The sequence below is a fragment of the Passer domesticus genome, chromosome 17, assembly GCF_036417665.1.
Source record: "Passer domesticus isolate bPasDom1 chromosome 17, bPasDom1.hap1, whole genome shotgun sequence".
Classification (NCBI taxonomy): domain Eukaryota; kingdom Metazoa; phylum Chordata; class Aves; order Passeriformes; family Passeridae; genus Passer; species Passer domesticus.
In genome coordinates this window covers 1,211,613-1,235,546 of record NC_087490.1, presented here as the reverse complement: position 1 = coordinate 1,235,546, position 23,934 = coordinate 1,211,613, and the positions used below count along the sequence as shown (strand labels likewise).

General features: G+C 56.8%; 1 protein-coding gene across 6 annotated transcripts in view; it reads left to right on the top strand.

The window, feature by feature from the left end:
- Positions 1 to 23,934, top strand: part of OSBP2 (oxysterol binding protein 2) — a 94,938-nt gene that overhangs the window by 48,467 nt on the left and 22,537 nt on the right. For all 6 annotated transcript variants that reach the window (XM_064393117.1, XM_064393116.1, XM_064393115.1 and 3 more), the window contains one exon: positions 15,765 to 16,015. In XM_064393117.1, the coding sequence (XP_064249187.1) occupies positions 15,765 to 16,015 (251 nt within the window). The remainder of the gene's footprint in view (positions 1 to 15,764; positions 16,016 to 23,934) is intronic.

Below are 23,934 nucleotides of genomic sequence, written 5' to 3'. Positions count from 1 at the left end.
GGATGATCCTGGGGATCAGCTCAGGGTATTCCATGATTCTGTTCCATGATTCTGTTCCATGATTCTGTTCCATGATTCTGTTCCATGATTGTATTCCATGATTCTGTTCCATGATTCTGTTCCATGGTTCTCACTGGGATGAGCTGGTAGGCAGTGAGTGTCCCTGGGGCCATCAGAGAATGTGAAGTCCCGGAGCTGGCCAAGCCCATCCTTCCCAGCAGGGAGCCCTCAGTGCTCAGCAAAGCAGCAGATCACGTGCTGAGGGCAGGGAATGTTCATCTTCTTTCCAAGGATGCCCTCTCTGCCCTGTTCCCTTTCATTTTTAGCAGTGTGAAGGTGGATTCCTGCCCACAAGCACATGTGGCTTGGCTGGGAGAGGATGCATCCCAGGGATGTGCAGGTGCCATGGAAATGGTTCAGGGATATGGTTTAGGGTGGGCCTGGAGGTGTTGGAGGTTAATGGTTGGACTCAATGACCTTAGAGGGCTTTTCCAACCCAAATAATCCTGGCATTCTGTGACATGCATGCACTGCCTGGGAGCTCCTGGTGCGGGCCCAAGGCAGGAGCTGCTCTGCACCTCGGAGCTGATCAGCAGCAATCACTAATAACAGGAGTTTATTAGCTGTATCTTAATTACAAAGCACAGTAATTAGGGAGGAAGTGGCCGTCCTGACAGCCTGATGGTGTTAATTAGAGACCAGAAATGCTCTTATGGAATTGGAAGGGAGAAGAACTCCTAGCTCCATCAAACAGCTCTGCAAATAGAGGCCCTGGCTGCAGCAGGAGTGGATTTCTTTATTTATTTTCCCTTTTTTCCCTGATCTCTCTGCACTGACAGCCAGCACAGCATTTCCTAGGGAGACTGTGCAGCATGGAGTGCCCTTCTCCCTGTCTGTGCCGAGCTGCTCAGAGATTCCAGGGAGGGATTGGTTGTTCCGAGGAGCTTTTGGCAGTAAATCATTGACAGGACCTGCTGTGCAGGGAGAGAGCATGGCCTGGCCTCAGCCCTTCCTGCTCTGTGTCCTGCTGCTGGAGCAGCTGTCAGAGCAGCCAGTGCTGCTGTGCTGGTGCCTCCTGCAGGGATCAAACCTGGATTTCCCTGTGCTCCCACAGCAGGCACTGAGCCTGCCCAGGAGGGTCCTTGGGGTTGTCCTGGCTGTAAAGGAGGTGGGTGCCAGGCATGGGGCCCATGTGGGATGGTCCATGGCTCACCACAGGCAGTGACTTCTGCTCTAACCTGGGACATGTGACAGTGCCCTGGCCTTGGGGACAGGTCTGCTATCCTTGATACCCATGAAATCACCTGTCCTTGCAGGGGAGGTGACCTGGACACAGAGGGGCTGGAAAGCTGCTGGTGGGAAAAGCTCTGGAGCTGCTGATGACAATGGCTGGACATGAGCCCAGGTGTGCCCAAGTGGCCAAGAGGCCAAGGACACCTGGGCTGTGGCAGCCCTGGGGTGGCAGCAGGAGCAGGGCAGTGCCCGTCCCCTGAGCTGGCACTGCTGGGGCACCTCCAGTGCTGGGGCAGCTCTGGGACCCTCCTGCCAGGAGAGACCTGCAGGGGCTGGAGCGTGTCCAGCAAAGGGAACGGAGCTGGGAAGGGGCTGGAGCCCCAGCAGAGCCTCAGGGAGCTGGGAAGGGGCTCAGCCTGGAGAAAAGGAGGCTCAGGGGGGACCTTGTGGCTCTGCACAACTCCTGACAGGAGGGGACAGCCGGGGGGGTCGGGCTGTGCTCCAGGGAACAGGGACAGGAGCAGAGGGAACGGCCTCAGGCTGGGCCAGGGGAGCTCAGGGCAGATTTTGGGATAATTCCTACATGGAGGGTGCAGCTAGGCACTGGCACAGCTGCCCAGGGAGGTTTGGAGTCCCCATCCCTGGAGGTGCCCAAGGAAGGCCTGGATGTGGCACTCAGTGCTCTGGGCTGGGGACAAGGTGGGGATTGGACACAGCTTGGGCTTTATGGGCTTGGAGGCTTTCCCTGCCTGTGGATTCAGAGGGAGCAGGATTGAAATCCAAAGGCAAAAGGGATGGAACCTTTTTGGGGCTGCTGCCCTGCTGCCATCCTCCCTGAGCCCGAGGCTCTGAGCAGAGCAGGGGGCTGGGAGGCTCCAGCTCCTGTACATCTGTGCTGTGCCTTTGGCATGTCCTGACCTTGGGGAATTGAGCAGGGTGGACACCTGACACCCCTGGATCCTCTTACCCTGGGTAAGCTGAGCCCTGCCAGCTGAGGAGGGGTTCAGTCATGTCTCCGTGGCTCAGCCTGGGTGCTCCTCCAAAGCCTGGGATGAGCTGAGCTTGGGGCCTGCAGGGATGAGCTGAGCCCTGATCCCCAGGCAGGGGACGTGACAGCTGCTGGATTTGGGAGAAGGGAGGCTCAGGGGCTCTCTCTGAGCCTTCTCTGGGTGGCCCAGCAGCAGTTTGGGTCGGGCTGCCTGTGTCCCACCATCCCTGCTGTTGTCCTGGTGCTGCTGGGTTTTGCTGTTCCCCTGTGATCCTGCACAGCCGTGGGTGTGACAGGGACAGAGCCAGCCCTGTCCCTTCCCTGCCTCTCTCTCCCTCTGCTCCCCCTCCCTGGGAGTGAGGGCTCTGTCATCTCCTTCTTGTTCCCAGGGTCAGTGAGCAAGGAGAGAGCTGGCAGGAGTGTAGGAGTGTCCTTTGCACATCTCCCACTGCTTTCCATGAGCTGCAGGGAGCCTGGGGCAGGATCTGTGTTCCCTGCTGCTGGGAGACTTCCAGAGAAAAGCCACAAATGAATCTGGGCCACATTCACTGTGATGAACCCCTGGGAACGGTGCTGGGTACACCAAGGATGATGTTATCCCCAGGGACTGGAGCTCCTGGGAGCTCTCCAAGGCTTCCCGAGCCTCCTTCCCTGATGGATGTCAGGGGAGGGGCCAGCCCATCTGTGAGCTCCCCTCCTCGCCCTGCTGACATTGGAGATGGACCTGGGGCTGGAAAATGTTTAAGCATCATAAAAAATGGATGCAGGAGGAGACATTCAAGACCTGCCACGGTGTCGGTAGCAGCGTGCCAGGGTTTGCTGTGGTCTGTGGAAGAACAGGGTGTCACCCCCCAGCCGTGACACTGCTCACTTCTGTGAGTTTCTGCACTGAAAATACCTCATTTCCTCCAAACTATTGGGATTGTAGTTATTTCTGCCCTTTTCTGGAAGTGTTCCTGGCTAAGGAAGCTGCTTGTGCTTCCCAGTGTCCTGCTCCTGCCTGTCACCCCTTCAGGGACTCGGGGACTTCTTGTCCCCAAGCTCATGGTGCCACCAGGCTGTGGCAGCTGCTCCATTTCAGTGTGGGGGAGTGATGCAAATCCATAGTAATCACTGGATACTGAAGGATTCAGTGACCAAACAAACAGAAACAATTAATTAACAAGTTTTGTACATTTTCTGGCGTGCTTTAGACAAGAACAAGTGACTGAATTATTTATGATGCCACTTGCGTCCGTGGGCTAAATATTCCCTTGGAGATGGTCCTGGAGCTGCAGGCAGGGCAAGTCCTCCCGGCTGGGATGCCTTGGGTCAGGTGTGGGCTGTGAATTCAGAGGGCACAGAGAAATCAGAGCAGGGCTGGTTTGGTGAAGGGCAAATGGGAGATGTTCAGCTGGATGTGGATCTTTCAGAGGCTCGGGAAGGGACACAGAGAGGTCTGTGCCTCTGTCCTGCTGATATGGATCTATCCAGGGATGAGAAACGCTTTCACAGGCAGCTCTGGAGGGGCTGGAGGGGAGGGTAACTGGATATCCAGGCTGACTGCAGGATTTTGGAGTGATGGGGCCTCCTGCAAGGTCACCATAGCTCCCAGGGTCATGGCATGGTTTGGGATGGAAGGGACCTTAAAGCTCATCTCCTTCCACCCCTGCCATGGCAGGGACACCTCCCACTGTCCCAGGCTGCTCCAAGCCCTGTCCAACCTGGCCTTGGGCACTGCCAGGGATCCAGGGGCAGCCACAGCTGCTCTGGGCACCCTGTGCCAGGCCTGCCCACCCTCCCAGGCAACAATTCCTTATTCCCAATATCCCACCCATCCCAGCAGTGGAAGCTATTCCCTGTGTCCTGTCCCTCCATCCCTTGTCCCCAGTTTCTCCCCAGCTCTCCTGGATCCCCTTTGGGCTCTCCTGGATCCCCTTTGGGCGCTGCTCTGCTCCTGCAGGGATCCCTGGACACTTCTGGGCTTGTAGAGGAAATGAGGACCTGCAGGTGATGCTGCAGGCACTGTGTGCTTGCCTGCTGTCAGTGTGGCCAGTCCCGGCCTCTCCTGCAGGGATTCCTGGCAGGGGAGCATTTTCCAGGAGTGACAAGAGGCAGTCACTGTCCCTGGCTCCAGCTCTGCGCCCAGGCTGCTCCTGGAGTTCAGCACTTCGTGTGTCGCTGCTGTTCCGAGCTGGAGAATGAAAAAGTTTCTATTTTTATCAAGCCATTATTTTAATTTTTTTAAATTTTCTTTCCTGGCAATTAGCTGTGCTGCTGAGCCCCCAGTTATCTGCTAATGAGCCGTCATTTCCCTGTAATCACTCCTTGCCCTCCATGTTTTTGCTCGTTGCTATTCACAAGTGCCCTCAGGGGACAGGAGGGACGTTTGGCCTGTCCAGCAGGACTGACTGTGACTCCCGTGCTCCCACAAAAGCATCGGCTGGGTTCATTTATCTCCTGCTGTGTTCCCTGCCAGCTCTGCCCCTCAGTCTCTGAGATTCCTGTTCAGGAGCTTTCAGGGCTGGATCTGTACTTTCCCTTTTTATTTAGGGCTTCCCAACTCCTTATCCCGTTGGAAACAGGGAACAGAGTATTGTAGTCAAAAGGCAGAGCACAAAAACAGCCAGCAATCCTCCACCTCCTCCAAAAGCCAGCGAAGTGGCACCTTGCAAAGCTTCTTGGCTCCTTCTGAGAAGAGTTTTGGAAGGATTGGGAGCAAATCCACTGAAAAGACTTGGGGAAGCAGCACTGAGGCCTGCCTGTGTTTCAGCCCACATACACACACATACACATACAGACATATGTGTGTGTGTATATATATATATGTGTATGTATTTATAGAATGGTTTTTAGGTTGGAAAAGCCCCCTGAGAGCACCAAGTCCAACTGTTCCCCTTGGACTGCCAGGGCCACCACTGCCCCATGTCCCCAAGTGCCACATCCACATGGCTGTTAAAAGCCTCCAGGGATGGGAGCTCCCCCACTGCCCTGGGCAGCTGTGCCTGACCACCCTTTCAGTGAAGGAATTTTCCCAAATTCCAACCTGAGCCTGCCCTGGCCCAGCCTGAGGCCGTTCCCTCTGCTCCTGTCCCTGTTCCCTGGAGCACAGCCCGACCCCCCGGCTGTCCCCTCCTGTCAGGAGTTGTGCAGAGCCACAAGGGCCCCCCTGAGCCTCCTTTTCTCCAGGCTGAGCCCCTTTCCAGCTCCCTGAGCCTCTGCTGGGGCTCCAGCCCCTTCCCAGCTCCGTTCCCTTTGCTGGACACGCTCCAGCCCCTGCAGGTCTCTCCTGGCAGGAGGGACATGGGGACAATGCTCTCCCCCCTCAGGGCTTTGTGTCACAGCTGCCCCTCCACAGCTGCTCTTCAGTTTGTTCCTCGTGGATTGTCAAAATGACTCCAGTTAACTTCTCCCATTTCTGCCCAACCCTGTCCTTCCAGTCACTGTCCCTTTGGGATGTGTTTCCCAGCCCCAGTGCCATCAGGGTCTCCTTTCCTGGGACACTCTGGGAGTGCAGCACCTCAAACGGGCCATGGGCTGGTGAGGACTTATCAGAAACCACCTCCTGTCTCAAATTTGCCATCTCTGTCTCTATAACCCTGAATTCATCTGCTCTTCTAGCTTACTTTTCCAAGTTCCATTGGAATTTGTATGGTTTTAGGAGTAGCCATGGCCAGTGGCTCCAGGGCTGCCGGTTGGGTTGGGTCTCTCCACTGAGGGCATTGGAGTCTTGGATTGATCACACCCTGCATTTCACCTCCATTTCTTCAGTGTGTCAATCCCATTTGTAGTTCAAACCCTGCCTTTTGCTGTGTTTTAAACTCAATTTGTGTGACTCTGTAGCCTGAATTTCAACTTATTGGGGTTGTTTGGGTGTTGGGAAAACCCCATTTGTGCCAGGAAGTGCAGGACTGCAGTCCAGACCAAGTGCAGCCTGTGCTGCTCAGGATTATTGACCAGGAACATCATCATTTTGTAATTGCAGCAATAAAATGTTCAATAGCCAGGCTGGGAATGCTGCAGTGATGGGAAGGGAGGTGCTTTGTGCTTTCCCACTGCCCATTTTTGTATCCTGCTTATTTTCATAGAATCATGGCATGGTTTGGGCTGGATGGGCTTAAAGCCCATCTCCTTCCACCCCTGCCATGGCAGGAACACCTCCCACTGTCTCAGGCTGCTCCAAGCCCTGTCCAGCCTGGCCTTGGGCACTGCCAGGGATCCAGGGGCAGCCACAGCTGCTCTGGGCACCCTGTGCCAGGGCCTGCCCACCCTCACAGGGAACAATTCCTAATTCCCAATCTCCCATCCATCCCTGCCCTCTGGCACTGGGAGCCATTCCCTGTGTCCTGTCCCTCCATCCCTTGTCCCCAGTCCCTCTCCAGCTCTCCTGGAGCCCCTTCAGGCCCTGCAAGGGGCTCTGAGGTCCCCTGCAGCCTTCTCCTCTCCAGGTGAACACCCCTAGGAGCAGTAGCTTTGATCTCTGGGTTTGCTCTGTGGGCCCTCCCCACCTGCTCCCACTGAATGTGACTTCAGGATTTGTCCCAGCTTGTCACCAGCAGCCAGTTTTCCCTATTTTTAGGCTCCCATTTGCCTGCTCCCATTTCCCTTTGCGTTAGTGGGGAGAAGCCACAGCCCTGCCAGGTTGGTGGTAATTGCTGAGCGATCACCCGGATTTGGAATGATTTATGAATGATTATTTTCCCTACTATTTTGATGATTAATTCTCAGTGTAATTCTTTCTAACCACCAAAATTCCGCCTGTTCCTGCATCTGCAGCTGCTATAAACCTCATCCATCTCCCTGGCAGCCGGGCCAGGCTATTAAATATAGATCCCTGCTCCATTTAATATTCATAGCGATTAAAAGTGATGAAAGCAGCTGTGTCTGCCAGAGCCAGGCTGGAAATTGCTCTGCCTCAGGAATGACGAGTGAGCAGCGGATCCCAGAGATCCAGATAATTCCACACAGGAAGGGCTGGTGATTCTGAATCATACCTTTGCTTGGGGTTGGGATAAATGGGGAATCTGGAAAGGAGGTGGGATTGATTTCTGTGGGTTTACTGTGAGGAGAAAGAGCTTGGAGCTTCGGCTGGGATGGCTGCAGGATTTGCTGCTGGCTGATCCTCATGGATCTTCCTCTCTGTCTGTGGGAGGAGAAAAGGCCTTTCCCAGTCAGTGGGATACTTTTCATACTTTCAGATCCAAAACTTCCAGACAAGTGTGGGAAAAGGCAGAAGAAAGTGCACAAGAGGGAGAACTGGGAATGGAGGCATAATCCATGCTGTGCTGGTGGTGGGACCATCCAGGCCTGAAGGCAGCTTGTTCCAGGATTGGGAACAGCCAGGGTTGGGACTCCGAGGCTTCCAAGCTCAGCTCCCCTGGCAGATGTGCAGGTCCTGCTGTCCACAGGGAAATCAGCTGCTGAGATGCCTCACTGTCACTGCTGTGCTCTCTGGTGGCTTTGGGGCAACCCAGGAGTGCTATTTGCATTGAAGTCATCAGTGTTCCTTCTATCCATCAGAGCTTTCCCTGTGGACAGCACTCAGGGATCTCTGCTCTGGGATCCTTGATTTCACTCCTGCAGTATTGATCCTGCACTTCCAACCCCCCATCAGCTCATTCCAGCTGCCTCCAGGAGAAAGTTGGGTTTAATTTCCAGCACAGGGCCAGTCCTGCCTTGGGAGGCTCCAGAGGCTCTGACAGGTAGGAAAGCAGCTCAGGTTTGCAGGAGGGCTGGGGAGAGATTCACAGTGATGGAGGAAGGACAAGGACTGTTGCTGAAAATGAGGATACTTGGGAAGGCAAAGTTTTCCACTCCCAGGGAGGAGGAAGATGAGGGATGGAGGAAGGTGAGGGATGTAGGGTGAGGAGAGCTGTGCTGGTCTTGGAGAGGAAGATAAGGAGGGATGAACTGCCTGCCCAGGCATGGTGGGGGGCTGAGGAGCTGTGGTGTTTTGGGCTGGAGACATCACAGCCAGACTCTGGATGCAGTTTGGGAATTTTGGAATAAAAGGTCTAATGCTGAACCTTTCAGTCCCTTCTCCTGCTGGTTTATCCCTGAAAAGGCTCTTCCCATCTCTGCCCATCCACAGGCACCACTGGAGCAGCCCAGCTGTGAGCAGCAGCTCCTGGGATGGCTCCCTGAAGGTTTTGGGGTGGGAGCTGTGTGTGGCAGTACCTCCCATGGGATCCCTGTCCCTGGGATCCCCATGGACTGCACTGCAATGTCCCAGTGTGTCCCCAGAGCATGGGAATGCTCTGGTGTTGTGCCTCCAGCCAGCAGCTTTCCCACCAGCTCTGGAGAATTTGCAGGCAATGGCAAACATTTATCTGAGGGAAGATTTCAGGATGGAAAAAAGGGTGGAAAGGGAGCTCTCCTTGGTGGCTCTGCTGGGATGCTGCTCCAGGCACTGAGGTTTGTGTTCTCTGGGTTGAGAAACAAGCCCGAGGAGGCTTATGGCCGATGGCTGCCGATCTATTTTCCATAGATTAAATTGCATCACAGCTCCAAAAATAATCTCCCCAGCTTACGGTGAGGCTGCCTGTTCCTATAGCAACACTGCGTGCCCGTGCCCTACAAACCAAACCCTGCCCGAGCTGCTCCTGAGCCCAGACAAAGCCAGGGGAGCACTTGGATTTGGGCTGCAGGTGTAAAATACCAGCCTGGAGTGCTCCTGGAGAGGGGATTTGTGGGAAGCTGCTGTGCTTTGTGGCTCTGGGATTTGAGCCCGGGCTTGCAGATGTTCCCTGGGCGCATGGTGGGGAGAGCGGGAAGCAGCAGCTGCATTTGTGGAGCCTTCCTGGAGCGAGGGGAAGGAGGAGGAAAAGGAGGAGGAGGAGGGTGTTATGTGGGTTACTGCAGTGCCTGGGGCCAGCCCTGCTGTGCCACACTTGTGTCGTGGCACGGGGGAGAGGGTTGGGGTTGGAGCTGGGTGGTGATGGCTGCTCACTGCTCAGCCCGAATCCACTGCCCTGGCCCAGGGTGCTGGAGGTGTTGGCACCAGGCCCTGCACAAGGCCAGGGCAAAGCTTGGCTGCAGGACGGAGAGGGGGATGAATTCAAACCATGAATAGCCCCTCTGTGCCACTGGTGAGCGCAGGGAAATCTCCAGAGCACACTGGGAATGCAGGAATCCTTAGGAGGATGCTGTGGAGGCTGGGCTGTCTCATCCACAGCACAGGAGCCAGAGGAACCTGGCAATTTGTTGTCAAATTTTTCCTGCCAGCCTTTCATGTTTGTTTTCTTGAGGAGCTTTTGTTCCCTGGGGAAGAGCAGGAATTCCTGCTGAATGTCTGCCTTTCATTCCGAGCGTGAGGAGGAGCAGGGTGAGCCGGGGTGAAGCTCCTGAGCTGGGGATGTGCTGCTTCCCGAGGGGATCCAGGGCCACCTGCACCCCAGCACGGGACTGGCACCCCCCTGCCTCCCCCTGAGGGTATGCTGCTCCAGGGAGGATTTTTGTTCCATGGAGAGCAGATGGCAGAGCTGGAGCACCAGGAGGGGTGAGGGTTGGGTGGGAGCACCGCTGTCATCCTGCATGGAAAGAGGGGATCCATCACTGAGCCCTTCCTGTGCAGGGACAGGGTGTGCTGGGGGCTGGAAACCTGGGATTGAAGCACTCTGTGTGTCCTTGGAGGAGCTCCTGTGGGGAGGAGCAGGGAGCCCTGTGGCTCCTGCAGGATTTTTGCTGCTCCTGGACATGGTCCCTGGTCCACTTTGGCCCTGCCCAGCTAGGGGATGTTGGTTTGAGGTTTAATGGGATTTAGGAGCTGCTGGGAGCTGAGGATCCAAAAGGACCAAACTGGGGAAAGGAGTGAGGGCAGCATGCAGAGACAAGGAGCACAGAGCACTGGAATAGAACCCCAGAATCATTAAGGTTGGAAAAGTTCTCTGAGATCATCGGGTCAAATCATTCCCCAGCACTGGCAAGGCCACCACTGACCCATGTCCCCAAGTGCCACATCCACATGGCTGTTAAATCCCTCCAGGAATGGGGACTCCAGCTCTGCCCTGGGCAGCTGTGCCAGGGCTGGACAGCCCTTTCAGTGATTAGAAATATTCCAAATATCAACCCTGATCCTCCCCTGGCCCAGCCTGAGGCCGTTCCCTCTGCTCCTGTCCCTGTTCCCTGGAGCACAGCCCGACCCCCCGGCTGTCCCCTCCTGTCAGGAGTTGTGCAGAGCCACAAGGTCCCCCCTGAGCCTCCTTTTCTCCAGGCTGAGCCCCTTCCCAGCTGCCTCAGCCTCTGCTGGGGCTCCAGCCCCTTCCCAGCTCAGTTCCCTGCCCTGGACACTCCAGGAATGGATGCTTCAGCCCCTGAGCATCCTCCACCTCAGCCAGTCCTCACTTCCCCTGTTTTGGTTCCTGCTCATTCCCTGCATGTTTGGAATCCCCTTCAAAGCCATCACTAAAACTCCTGGGCTGTGCTGGAAAATGTTTCAGTTGGATTCTGCTGGGGGTCCCTCACCATCACCCTGTGGAAGTCTTGTTTCCCTCTCCCACTCTTCCCTCTCCCAGATCTCCCAAGTATTGAGGAATCTGTGTTTTTGCAGCTTCCAGGAGGTTCTGTGACCCTCAGTGGGTGCTGTTAGGATCCCCCCCATGTTGAAGTCCCAATGCTGTGATCTTGCTGGCCCTACTGCACTTTGGCTTCTGCAAATCCCCTGTGTACATCCTCGAATGAGGAGCCCTGGATTGACTCTCTCTGTGGGTATTTCCTGACCTTCAGGGTGTTTTCCCAGCCTTAGCAAAGCCAAATCATTTTTTTCCCTGTCTGAGCTGATGCAAAGGCTGGAATAAGGGCAGGATCCCCAAAGCTGTGGTGTTTGGCTGGGCTCCAAGCAGAGACCTCCAGGCAGAGGCTCGCTGCTCCTCCACCTCTCTGGCTGAGTGAATCCTTCATGGTCAGCAATGGGGTGAATATTGCTGCAGCTGTCTCCTCCAGCCCGTTGTGATAGTCTGCAGCTGTAACTGCAGGAGTTGGTGTGTCCTGTGCAAAGGCTGGTCAGAGGTTGGACCTGCTGGTCTTGGAGGTCTTTTCCAGCCTAAATGATCTTGTGATTCAAAGCAGCTTTGCTGAGAGCAGCCCTGATGTGGAATGAGGTGTCACAGCATTCCTGAGGCAGTTTGTCCTGCTGGTACAGCTGGGGGGATGCTGGAGAGCTGCTGGGGAGGCTGGAGAGCTTCTGGGGAGGCTGGAGAGCTGCTGGGGAGGCTGGAGAGCTGCTGGGGAGCTGCAGGGGACGGCCTGGTGGGATCAGGGCTCCTCCACTGGGATCTGGGGCTGCTGCTCCAAAGCTGGTGCAGGGCTGAGTGGCTGCTGCTTGCTGCAGGAAACAGAAGGATTCATGTTTCTGTGGATTTGGGATTTGGTCAGCTGTCCTGGGAGCTCCCAGGAGAAAGATGGAAGCACCTTCAGAGCCAGTGTCAGGGCTCCCTCCATCTTGGAGTGAGGAGGTTTGGGTGCTCTGTGTGCTCATTCCTGCTTTCAGCTACTCTGATTTATTTGACTGTAGCTGTGACATTGGATTTCCTTCTTCCCATGCTTTGATTTGAGATAATTGCAACAATTATGTTGTTTGAGATATATATATATATATATAAAATTATATAATTAATTATATATATTATTAATTGGTTCCTGCTCTAGTGGAAGGTGTCCCTGCCCATGTGAAGAAGATGGAAGGAGGTGAGCTTCAAGGTCCCAGCCCAAAACATTCCATGATTCTATGATTGCAGTTCTCCAGGCAGGAGGGGAAGGTGATATTCTGCTGCCCACCCTGCCAGCATTCCAGCATCCCACAGCAGCAGCTTTGGGATAGCAGGAGCTGGTGAGGGATGTTCAGCTCAGGCAGCTCAGCTGGAATGAGCAGCATCACTGGGCTGAGCCAGGTTCCTTCCCTCTTTTCCTGGGCTTTGAGGCATTTATATAATTCTGCACAGCGATGAAAAATTGGGCCACGCTGTGTTCCTGCCTCAAGCTGAGCACTCGGGCAGGGACTGTTCCCACAGCCTTGGTCAATGGGCAGGAAATAATGTCCTGGCAAATGCAGAGCCCGTCCCCCTCCCTGCTCTGCCATCCCTGTGCTGGCACTGCCCAGGCTCCCCAGGGAATGGGCACGGCCCCGAGGCTGCCAGAGCTCCAGGAGCCTTTGGACAGCGCTGCCAGGGATGGACAGGGTGGGGTTGTTGGGGGGCCTGGGTGGTCCTTGTGGGTCCTTCCCAACTCAGGGCATTCTGTGATTCTGTGAAAAATCCCCAGGCTGTGATCTGGGATTGCACCTGGGCAAGGTGATCCAGGCTTTGCTCTGGAAATCCCAGAGCACTGACAGCCCACGGAGCCAGGGCTTTGGGGGGCAGCATTTTGTGTAAGGCAGGATGAGGGAAAAATTAAAGGAAGGGATTTGGGGCTTAAATGCTGCCTGGAGATAGGCAGAGATGTACTTTCTCTTGCTTGGCACAATTTTTGCAGCACTTGTAAGCAGATAAAATTGTCTTTGTGAATTATTTTTGACATTTTTTCTAAAAAGAAAATTGGGAAATTTGGATTGTGCCCTGGAGTCCCTCAGAGGTGGGTTTTGCCATGTTCAGCCTCCTGTTGGCAGTGACAGCTGAGCCAACGGGGTTGGCTTCTTCTCCTGGGAGCTTTATAAAATATGGGACTTTATTATAAATTGGCTGTTAAAGCCCAGCCTCGTTAGTGATCAGATCCCAGAGCTGTGGAGAAGAGGTTCTGCCTTCTGGAGTGCAGGCACAGCCTGCACAGGCTGCTGGGACGCTGTGGGAAGAGCACAGTTTCTCATCTGGAGAGGGAGGTGGTGCAGGAGGCCAGAGAGTGCCCTGGAAAGCCCCAGGGACAGCTCAGAGCAGCAGGAGCAGCCTGGTACCCCTTTCCCAGTGAGTGTCCGGGGGTTGGAATGCTCTGTCCTTGGAAGCACCAGCTCAGGACAGGTGCAGTGACAATGTCCAAGCCCAGGGAATGTGCCCACCCTGCTGGAGACCCTTTGTGTGCCCCAGCGTGGAAGGCACCTTGGGAAATACTTGAAACTTTTGTATCAGAAGATGGACTTTGAGAAGGTTTTCATTGTTTTCTCTACTGGTAGAAAAGTGGCTTTGGTTTTCTTGCCAGATCTTTTGGAGGTGGCCTGTGGTGTGAGAATGAGCCATTGCTGTGGTGCCTCTGTGCACCCTCCTGGGATGGAGTCCTTGGAATCCTGCCTGTTCCTGTTCCTGTTCCTCTTCCCCTTCCCCTTCCCCTTCCCCTTCCCCTTCCCCTTCCCCTTCCCCTTCCCCTTCCCCTTCCCCTTCCCCTTCCCCTTCCCCTTCCCCTTCCCCTTCCCCTTCCCCTTCCCCTTGTTCTGGAGACTTCCCTGATTCCGGGTGTGTTTTGGAACCTCTGGTCCTGTCCCCTGTCCATCTGCCCAGCTCCCAACCCTCGGCTGGCAGCTCACCTTCCTTGGGAAGCTCTCAGCTGCTTTCCCCTGGGTGTCTGGTTGTCCTTTATGGCCTTTTCCTCTCCTGGCTCCAGCAGCTGCTGGTCCTGTTTGTCAGCTGGGTTGCAGAGGGACCAGGTGGTGACACTGGGAGATGCTGTCCTGGTGCTTCATGGAGCCACCTGGGGTTTGCTCCATGCCCTGTTTCCCTTGGATTTTCTCCCATTGTCCTTGGGCAGTGAGGTTGGTCCTGCTGGGGAGGATCAGCACTGTGCCTGAGCTGTGCCTCCTGTCCCATCACATCCACTCTGGGGAGGTTCACCACAAGCCCTGGTGTGACCCTGTGCTGTGCTCTGCTCCTGCTGCCACTCCGGGCTGATGTTCCTGTCACATTTATCCAGATCCTTGCCTTTGGATCACAGTCATCAAAGGGTGCTCATCCTCTGCTTTCCTTACTGTGGATTCAGTCTGAGCAGTGCCTGAGCACCTCTCCCAGTCCCCACAGCATTTGCAGAGCTCCTATCAATGAGCCAGGAATAGCAGCCAAACACCCACCTGCCAGGGAATCACGGGTTTCCTTCTTTCCTCACAGCACTGAGAGGGAATTGCTGCTCCCCTGCTACACCAGAGCCATCCCTGAGCTCCGTGCCTGGATTGTTTGGAGAATGTTCTCACTCCTCAAATCCCCTGGATTGTTTGGAGAATGTTCTCACTCCCCCAGTGCCCCCAGACCTGGCAGAGCAGCTGCAGCCAGGTTTTTCTGGTGGCCATCTCTCTGAAATCCAGAAATAGAAGATTGAGAGAGAGGAGATACAGGAGCAGCTCCCTGCTCTGCTGGCCTCACTGGGTTTTGGGAGCGCCTGGAAAACCCTTGGCTAAACTTCAGGGCATAAGGATGAGGCACAGCCCCTGCCCAGGACCTGCTTCTCTCTCTGTGTTTGCTTTGGGTGCTGCTGCCTCTTGGGGCCGATCACCTCCTTCTGAGGGAGCAGTGGGGTGATCAGAAATGCTGTGTTACCTCCACTGAGCGGATTTGGGTTCATTTCCTGCTTTTAAGTGTTCTGGAGTTGGAGGAGGTTTTGCTGTAGCTGAGGTGCTGATTGTGGAGTTTTCTGCCCTCTGAAGACATGGTGGTAGTTCTGGGTAAAGTGTCACTTTCCTTGGTGTCTCTGTGACCTTTCCCTCAGGTGACACAGTTCACCCTGCCCCGAGCAGGGCTGGCAGAGCCCCAGTGCAGGGTGGACGACCCCGGAGAGGCTGGGAAGGGCAGGTTTGGTGTGTGGCACCCCCTGTGCCCCCCCACCACCCAGCCCTGAACCAGATCTCTGAACCAAAGCTGCAGGAGTGGCTGCTCAGGGCTCTGGGTGCCACTCCCGCCACGCTGTGCACCGGGGAGGCCCTGCTGGACACGACCCCCAGCCTGGCGCTGGCAGGAGGCAGGAGGTCCCTGGTCACTGGTCCCTGGTCCCTGTTACCTGTTCCCTTGTCCCTGGTCCCTGGTCCCTTGTCCCTGGTCCCTGGTCCCTTGTCCCTGGTCCCTTGTCCCTGGTCCCTGTTACCTGTTCCCTTGTCCCTGGTCCCTGGTCCCTTGTCCCTGGTCCCTGGTCCCTGTTCCCTGGTCCCTGGTCCCTTGTCCCTGGTCCCTTGTCCCTCGTCCCTGTTCCCTTGTCCCTGGTCCCTGGTCCCTGGTCTCTGGTCCCTTATCCCTGGTCCCTGGTCTCTGGTCCCTGGTCCCTTGTCCCTGGTCCCTGGTCCCTTGTCCCTGGTCCCTTGTCCCTGGTCCCTTGTCTCTGGTCCCTGGTCCCTTGTCCCTGTTCCCTTGTCCCTGGTCTGGTGTCCCTTGTCCCTGGTCCCTGTCCCTTGTCTCTGGTCCCTGGTCCCTTGTCCCTGGTCCCTTGTCCCTGGTCCCTGGTCCCTGGTCCCTGGTCCCTTGTCCCTTGTCCCTTGTCCCTGTTCCCTGTTCCCTTGTCCCTGGTCTCGTGTCCCTTGTCCCTGGTCCCTTGTCCCTGGTCCCTGGTCCCTGGTCCCTGGTCCCTTGTCCCTGGTCCCTGGTCCCCGGTCCCTGCCCAGCGCCGCGGGGCTCAGCGGCCGGGGGTAGCCATGGAAACGCTGTTCTCTCCATCCCTCCCTGTGCAGATGACTCGGGTGACGAGGAGCCCGCCTCGCAGTCAGACAAGAGCGAGCTGCACGGCCCCCTGAAGACCCTGTCGAGTAAGCTGGAGGACCTGAGCACCTGCAACGAGCTGATCGCCAAGCACGGCGCGGCCCTGCAGCGCTCGCTCAGCGAGCTGGAGAACCTGCGCCTGCCGGCCGACAGCGGCGAGAAGATCAAGGCGGTGAACGAGCGCGCCACGCTCTTCCGCATCACCTCCAATGCTATGATCAACGTGAGTGCTGCTGCTCCGCCCCTCCTCCTCCTCCTCCTCCTCCATCCTCCTGCCCTCCCTGTCTGCTCCCGTGCTTTGTTGGCTCGTGTTACCGCGGGGCTCAGCACGGCCGGGGCTCGGTGCCGTGGTGAGGGCATGGGAAGTTGGGAAGATGCAGCTGGGGAGAGGGCATGGATGTGGACCCCACTGAGACACAGGTATGCTACATCCTTACAGCCTGCTCCATGTAATAGGTCATTTCTGTAAAGCTGGGAGGTGTGGGTGTTGGCAGTGCTGAGGGGCTTTCTCCTGCTCCGTGGGTGGAATCCTGCCTGGCACAGCACTTCAGAGCCCTCTGCCCGCTGCAGAGATCCACATCCCACATCCCTCACATCCTCATTGCTTCCGTGAGGCTGCTGGAGTTCCACACGGCTGTGGGATTTAACCCCCTGGGGGTCTCTGTGGGGTTTAGCCCCCTCGGGGTCTCTGTGGGGTTCAGCCCCCTCGGGGTCTCTGTGGGGTTTAGCCCCCTCGGGGTCTCTCTGGGGTTTAACCCCCTCGGGGTCTCTGGGGTTTAACCCCCTCGGGGTCTCTGTGGGGTTCAGCCCCCTCGGGGTCTCTGCTGGCTCTGCTCTCCCGGCCGGGCTGTCGGAGGTCAGGCTCCCTTCCTGGGGAGCCTGGTTTTCCCCGGGGAGCTGTGCTAGAGAGAAAAACGGAATAAAATATTTAAATAAAATTAAAAAACAAAAATCCCAAGGCTTCATCAGGCTGGAATAATGTATGAAGGCAGAGCTTAGGGAATTGTGAATGGAGCAGTGCTGTCGCTGTGCTGTCCCAGCCCTGAGCAGAAAGAGGTTGGGTGGTGTTTGATGTGGGCTTTAAAAATAACAATAATTCCCAGCAGGAGCTGGAGGGTACTCAGAGCCCCATGGTCTCAGCATCCTCCCAGTTCCCACCCCTAGGATTCTGTAGCCACGGGGGAAAGAGCTTTTTGAGTCTCTTTTTTGTGTTTCAGAGCAGTTCGGGGATGCTTTCCCCATGGAGAGTTTGTCCAAGTTTTGGGAATGGGGTTGGCAGCGTGGTGGGAGGTGCCAGCAGACCCTTGGTGCTGCCCAGGTTTGCTGTCAGGAGGCAGAACAGCAATGGGGTGTGGGCAGGGAATTGTCAGAGAGAGGATTCTCCAGCAGCCTTTGGGAAGGGATGAGCAGAGCTGTATTTGCTGTGTCCAGCCCAGAGAGGAGGAGGAGGAAGAGGAGGAGGAGGAGGTTGTGGTGTTTGCAACGTGATAAAAGCTTGAGCAAGGCTGTCTGGAGTGTGGGAAATTCCACAAAAACCACTGTGCTGGGATAAAACAGCAGGAACGTGGCTTATCCAAAATCCCAAGCAGGTAAGAGGGGCTTGGGGGGCGGCAGGGCACGTTCTCACAGCATCCTTTGGTGCTCCAGCTTTGGATGGGCATTGTGAGGAGATGTCTGAGGGACAGGCTGTGCCCTGGAAGGGGCAGGGCAGCTCTGGGAGAAGGTTGTGGCTCTCCCAGAGCCCTGCTGAGCCGGTTGTTTTGGGAGGAGGTGACAGAGCTGTGGGCAGGGGGACACTTTGAGGGGCTGGCTTGGAAAGGCAGGAGAGGGACAAGCAGTGAAGGGGGGACCAGGAGGGAGGGGACCAGCCTGACCCCCCATCACAGGGACTGGTGGCTCCCAGCCACAGTGTCACCTTTCCCAGCATGGATCCCTTGCTGTGCCTTGATTTCTCCTTTTACATGGGCTGATGCCTTCTGGAGCTGCCAGGAGCCTCTTGTGAGGGAATGGGGCGAGCTCTGTGCAGTGCAAAGGTCCCAAAATCTTCTGTATAGAACAGGAAACATCGCTCCAGGGAAGCATGGGGAGCTTCCTGGTAAAAATACACCGTGCTCTTCCCACCTCCATCCCTGAGCACATACCCCAGGGGAGCACAGGGTGCTTTTGCCAGGCCAGGAGCTCCCTGCAGGAGAAGTTAAAGTGGCCTTTGCCTGCCAGGCTTTTCTGGAGAGATCCCAGCCAGCAGCACTGGGCTGGGGCTGGCACGTGGATGCTCTGTGTCCAGAGCAGCAGCACCAAACCTCAGGGATCTGCTCTGTGCAGGTGGATGTGGATCTGTGAGGTTTGGTGCTGTGGCTGTGAGCAGAAGGGGTGGGTGCTCCTGGGGAGGGGTGGATGCTCCAGGGAAGGATTGAGTGTTCCAGGGAAGGAGAGATGAGTGCTTCAGGGAAGGGAGGAGTGCTAGGGGAAGAAAGGATGGGTGTTCCAGTGAAGGAATGGGTGCTTCTGAGAAGGGATGGGTTCTCCTGGGAAGAAGGGATGGATGTTCTGGGGAAGGGATGGATCCTTCACTGAAGAAATGGGTGCTTCTGGAAAGGAAGGGGTGCTCCAGGAAAAAGAAAGATGCTCCAGGGAAGAAGGTCTGGGCAATCTGGGGAAGGGCTGGATGCTCCTGTGAAGGAATGGGTACTCCAGGGATTGCATGCTCCAGGGAAAGGATAGGTGCTCCTGGGAAGAAGGGATAGATGCTCCAGGGAAGGAGTGGGTGCTCCAGGGAAGGAATGTGTGCTCCAGGGAAGGGAAGGGTGCTCCTGGGAAGAAGGGCTGGGTGTTCTGGGGAGGGGATGGATCCTCCAGGGAAGGCATGGGTGCCCCAGTGAAGGAGCGTGTGCTCCAGGGAAGGGAAGGGTGCTCCTGGGAAGAAGGGCTGGCACTCTGTGGCCGGCGCGTGCGGTTCCTGTGCAGCTGCCTCTGATCCGATTATGTAAACGGCCCCGGAGCCGCGGGGAGCGCAGCAAGCACAGGAAATAAATAAATAGAGATGGAAATGCAAGAGCTTTGCTGAGAAGGTGACCTTCCCTCTGTGCTCTGGGTGCTGCCACAGCCAGCACTGGGTGCTCCTCTGCAGAGGCTGGGAGCATCACCTGGGCAGGTGGTGCTGAGAGTGATGGGGACAGGTTTGGGCAGAGGCAGAGTGGGATGTGCTGGGCTGTTGTGTTACAGGTGAGGGGTTCAGATGTGCTGGATTCAGACTGGCTGTTGCAGGGCTTCAACTGAAGCCCAGAGCTCTGTGAGCCTCCTGTTGGCTCTGCTCCCTGTTGGAATCTCACCAGCCAGAGTCCAGGCTCGCCAGGATGCAGGAGCCCAGTGTCAGCAGGGCTGGGCAGCAGACATGGGGAGCCAAGGCACAATCTGCCACGGGGGAGGAGTGGGAGGTGTGTGAAAATAAGAAGCAACAAATTACCAGGATGAGAGGCCCAGAGGATCCGGAGCAGTGCGCTGAGTTGTGTGGACTCATCCAAGAGTGGGGAAAGCTCCATCTCATCGTTCAGCAGAGACAGCAGGCAGGAGGGATGTGTGGATGTGCTGAGGAAGCCAGTTGGGGCGTCAGGAAGAGCTCCCAGGCCTGTGGGTGGTGATGGAAATAGGCTTTTAATGGGAATGGGGATGCTGCAGCGGAGCTTTGTGCTTCCTCAAGGAACAGGAGTGTGGGGAGCAGCAGGGCTTGGGCTTGCCTGTGTCATTCCTGGGTTAGTTTGTGTTTTCCCTTGAGGTTTTGGAGGAGCAGGGGTGCAGGAAGGCTCTGCCAGGCCAGTGCAGCTCAGACAAAGAATGGTGAGAGGAGCAGGGGTGTGGTGCTGGGTGGGAGATGCTGCTCCATCAGGATTTGGTGAGAATGGACTGCTTGGAGCAGGCAGTCCCAGGAACAAAGGACTCACCTGCCCCTGAGAGTCACTGCTGGCCACCCCAGCCTGTCCTGCAGGGATGCCAGCACCTGCTTTGAGGCAGACTCATTTCCCACCCAGCTTTTCCTTTCCCATGGGAATGAACCTGCCAGGAGCAGCAGCACCTGAGACATCAGCACAGAGCACCCTCCATCCTCAGGCCTGCCAGGAGGGCTTCCAAGAGTGTGAAACATGGACCTGGAGCTAGAGTAAGGTGGACAACAGCATGTGCTGCCTCTCCTCCAGGAAAGGGCCCCCAGGCTGTCAGTCTAAGTCCCTCCAGGACACCCAGCAGCATCCCAGAGGCTGTGTCCTCCAGTCCCAGCAGGATTTCTCCCTGTGGATCCCTCCAGGGCTGTGCTTTGGCTCAGCAGTACTTTTGGGGTGGCCCTGTGTTGTGTGCCAGTTGCTCAAGTAACCTCTTTCCTCTCCCTGCAGCCACGCTGGGCTCTTGAGTGGCATCTGCCTGGTGGGGTTGGTTTATCTGGAGCCCTTTGGGTGCCTGTGCTGGAATGAGCTGCCTGGGCACAAGATGTGCTTCCCCAGAGTTGCTCCTCTGCCTCCAGCTTCCCTGTGGAGCACTGAGCCCCCTCTGCCCCATGGGAATGCTGCTGTGATTGATCCATACTGCCCACACTGTTTCCATGTTAACTCAGAGGATGCTGAGCACCTGCTCTGAGCAGCCTCAGGCTGCCCAGCACAGCCTCCAGCCCAGTGTGTGACTTCTGGCTTTACCCAGTGGTAGATGATGGATACACCCTGTGAGTGTGTCTGTGTCTGCTTGGAGAGCTGCTCAAAGCTGGGAGGCTGAGCGTCCCTGGGATCACCTCCTTGGAGTGGCCGTGGGGCTGGGTGATGCTGTTGGTCCATACCTTGGGTGTCTCCCTGTGCTGAACTGCTTCCTGCTGTGGATGGACATATGGTCTGTCCCTTGGGGTCCCCAAGCCCATCATGGCACAGGCAGGGTGATGGACCTGACATCCTCCATCTGGGCAGCAGGGAGGGACCAGCAGCCTGCTGGGCTGCTCCCAGTTCACCCCAGTACAGCCAGTGGGCTGGAGGAGCTCTCCCCATGCATTCAGGGGTTAATTCAGCACTGCAGTCAGAAAACTCCATCTTTAACCCCTGGATTTGCTTCTCCAGGGCAGGGATTCCCTCTGTGACCCCAGGCAGCTGCTCTGCTGCCCAAAACCCCAGCCAGACCCCACAGGAGGCCGGGGCTTGTCCCCGTGCCGGTGGCGGGGTGATGGCGCAGGAGCTCTCGCTGGCATGTGGCACCGGCTGTGTTAATTATCCGTGCTGCGCTAACGACGCGCACTAATCAGCGCCTCGCAAACCATGTCACCGACCCAGAAAAGCCCCGGCAGTGGGATTAAATCCCTATCCCAGCCCTAATCCCCCTCGGATGAGAGGGCTGCAGCGAGGGCTCCGGGTGCCCTGCGCGTTCCTGCTGTGGAGGCGCGGCGCTGACCAGGACATGACTGGTGGGTGCTTTGCTCTTACGGGGGAGGGTGACAGTGGCACCCGGGGTCTGTCCCTGCCTCAGTGGGGCTGGGGGAGTGGAAACAGGGAGATGGGGAGATCTGGAGGTGTGGAAATGGGGAGCCTGGCCCCTGCTCTTGGACCTGCTCTGCCTTTCCCGGAGCATCCCGTGATGCTTTTAAATGTAGAGGTGCAAGGGTATCTCTGATCAGATCTGTTCAGACAGGCAGTGCCTTCCTCCCACTCCCTCCTCATCATCATTCCCTGAGTGCTTCCAGCTGGATTTTATCAGGATGTGGGTACTCAGCCCTTGTGTGTGGCTGTGGGGCCTCCCTGCTGCCCGGGGCTTTCAGTGGGTGCTCCTGCTCACCCTGCTGTGGGGATTTGCACCTTTCTTCCCCCTCTTCTCTCTCTTCCTCCTTCTGTCCATCTCACCCCCGGGAGGTTTCAGTCTGTCCTGGGGCTTCCCTCAGAACCTCGTGCAAGAAGAGGGAGGATGAATCTGTCCCCAGCACCTGAGGGTGCCTCTTGCAGCTCTTCCCTCCTGGATGTTTTTGGCTGAGGGGGATGACTTTTCTGCTGAGGAGGGCTGGGAGCATTTGTGCCGTGCTGCTGGGTCAGCAGGGCTGTGTTGGTGGGCCCAGCACGGCCCTGCACCGTCAGCAGTGCCTGGGCTTGAGCAGCAGCTCTGCTGAGCTGGGAGCCAGCCCAGCCAGGCATCACCTCTGCCATCACCTGTGCCCAGGGATTCTCCTGGGATCCTCATCCCTGCCTGGAGGCTGGGGCAGGAGGGGGCCCTGGGGAGGGCAAATATCAAAGCATTGCTGGGTGAATCCCTTTGGGGTCACAAAGGTGTGTTTGCCTCTTCCCTGGGCTGCTGCCCCAAGATGCTTCACTCCAGCTCCTTCCTCCAGTGTGTGTCAAAGGAAAAGGCACTGGAATGGTCTCTCTGCTCTCCTGTGGATTTACCCAGGAAGAAGTTTCAGTACTGGGAGATGAGGGTGTTGTGGGGGGCTGCTGCTGCTCCTGTAGCCCCTCTCATACCGTGGGGAGGTTTGCACGAGGCCGAGTGTGAGGGACAATCCAAGGCAGCTTCCTGCAGATCCCGGGGTCGGAGCTGCCCGTGGGCAGTGCCAGCTGCTCCTGCCGCCGAGCGCTTGGACAGATGCTCCTCCAGCCTGGGATCTGCTCCATCAGGGGATGAGGAAAGCAGCCAGCCAGAGCCTCAGGAAATCTGTCATCCTGGGAGCTGTCGGCAGGACAGAGCTCTCCGGGCACAGCAGCACTGGGATCAGGGCTCCAGGGGCCTGGAAGGGGAGATTGGCTCTGCTGGGCAGACCTGGGAGGGTCCCCCACTGCTGGGGTGGGTCTGGGGGCTGAGATTGGCTCTGCTGTGCAGACCTGGGAGGGTCCCCCACTGCTGGGGTGGGTCTGGGGGCTTGGGCAAGGGAAGGAGAACAAGGAGTGTGCAGCAGCCACCTGGAGGTACCTCCCTGCAGGGAAAGAGCCAGTGCTCGGAGCTTCCCAGGGAGGGGATTTTTGGCACAAGTGGCACTGGTGCAGGCAGGTGAGGGCACCAGGACAAGCCTGGGGCTTTTCATGGCTGGAGGAGAGCAGGGAAATTCTGCAGGGATACAGTTCTGGGGTGGCCACTGTGCAGCAGGAGGTCCCAGCACAGTGTCAACTCCCAGAATATCTTCTGTACTGGTCCCAGCGTGCCCTTGGCACCCTCTGGCATGGCCATGGAGGCTGCTGGGTGCTGCTCAGGGAGCTTTGGGGTGCAAGGGTCGGCACCCGGGCATATCCAGCGAATTTCTTCATTGTCTTCCCACCAGAAACCAGACTCAGATCCTTCCTGTGGCACAGCTCCAGGCTGGCACTGCCTTGGTCTGTAACCTGTGGCAGTGTTCCCTTTCCCAGAACCACACTGACCACGTCCTCCTCTCCTGCCGAGTGCCGCGGATTCGGGATCGGTCCCATTCCCCCTCCACGGAGGCTCCGTGGGGTTGGGATTAGAGCCTCTTAGCACAGCCAACCGGTGGATTTGCCACTGTTTCCCACTAATCCCCTCTCCCTTGCATGGGGTGGATTCCACGGTGCTGACGGTGCCGCTGCAGGAGGGGTCTGGGTGCTGTGCCAGCCCCGGTGCTTTGGGATGGGCTTTGGGATGAGCTTAGCTCTGGGGAACCCCTGGGCAGGGTGGATCTGATTGGAGCACTGGTGTGTCCATGGCCTTTAAACAGGTGGCCCAAAATAACATGGTAAGGTGGGAAAATTCCCAGATTCACAACCAGGAGACAAGATCTGACCACACCGCAGTGTGGAGGTCTCCATCTTGGACATACCTATCCCAGACTTCTCAGTCTTGGACTTCTCTGTCTTGGACATCTGCATCATGGACATCTCTGGCTCCCAGGGGATCCATGAACCCCAGAGGGAAGCAGGCACTGCTGGGGCACAAGGTGCCACATGGAATGGGACCACTGGGGATTTTGGGAGCACCGTTCAAGCACTGCGGGTCTGGCTGAGCTGCTGACAGTGCCAGCAAGGGGTGGGCTGGAGCTTGCTCCAGTGTCTTCCCACTTCCTGGGGAAGGATCTTTCCCATGTCTGTGCTTTTTTGTAGCACCTATTTCCCCTGGATGCAGAGGGATAATTTTCCATGTTGAACTCACAGGGTTTTATGCAATGTCACCTTGGTTTCTCAGGGTGTCACA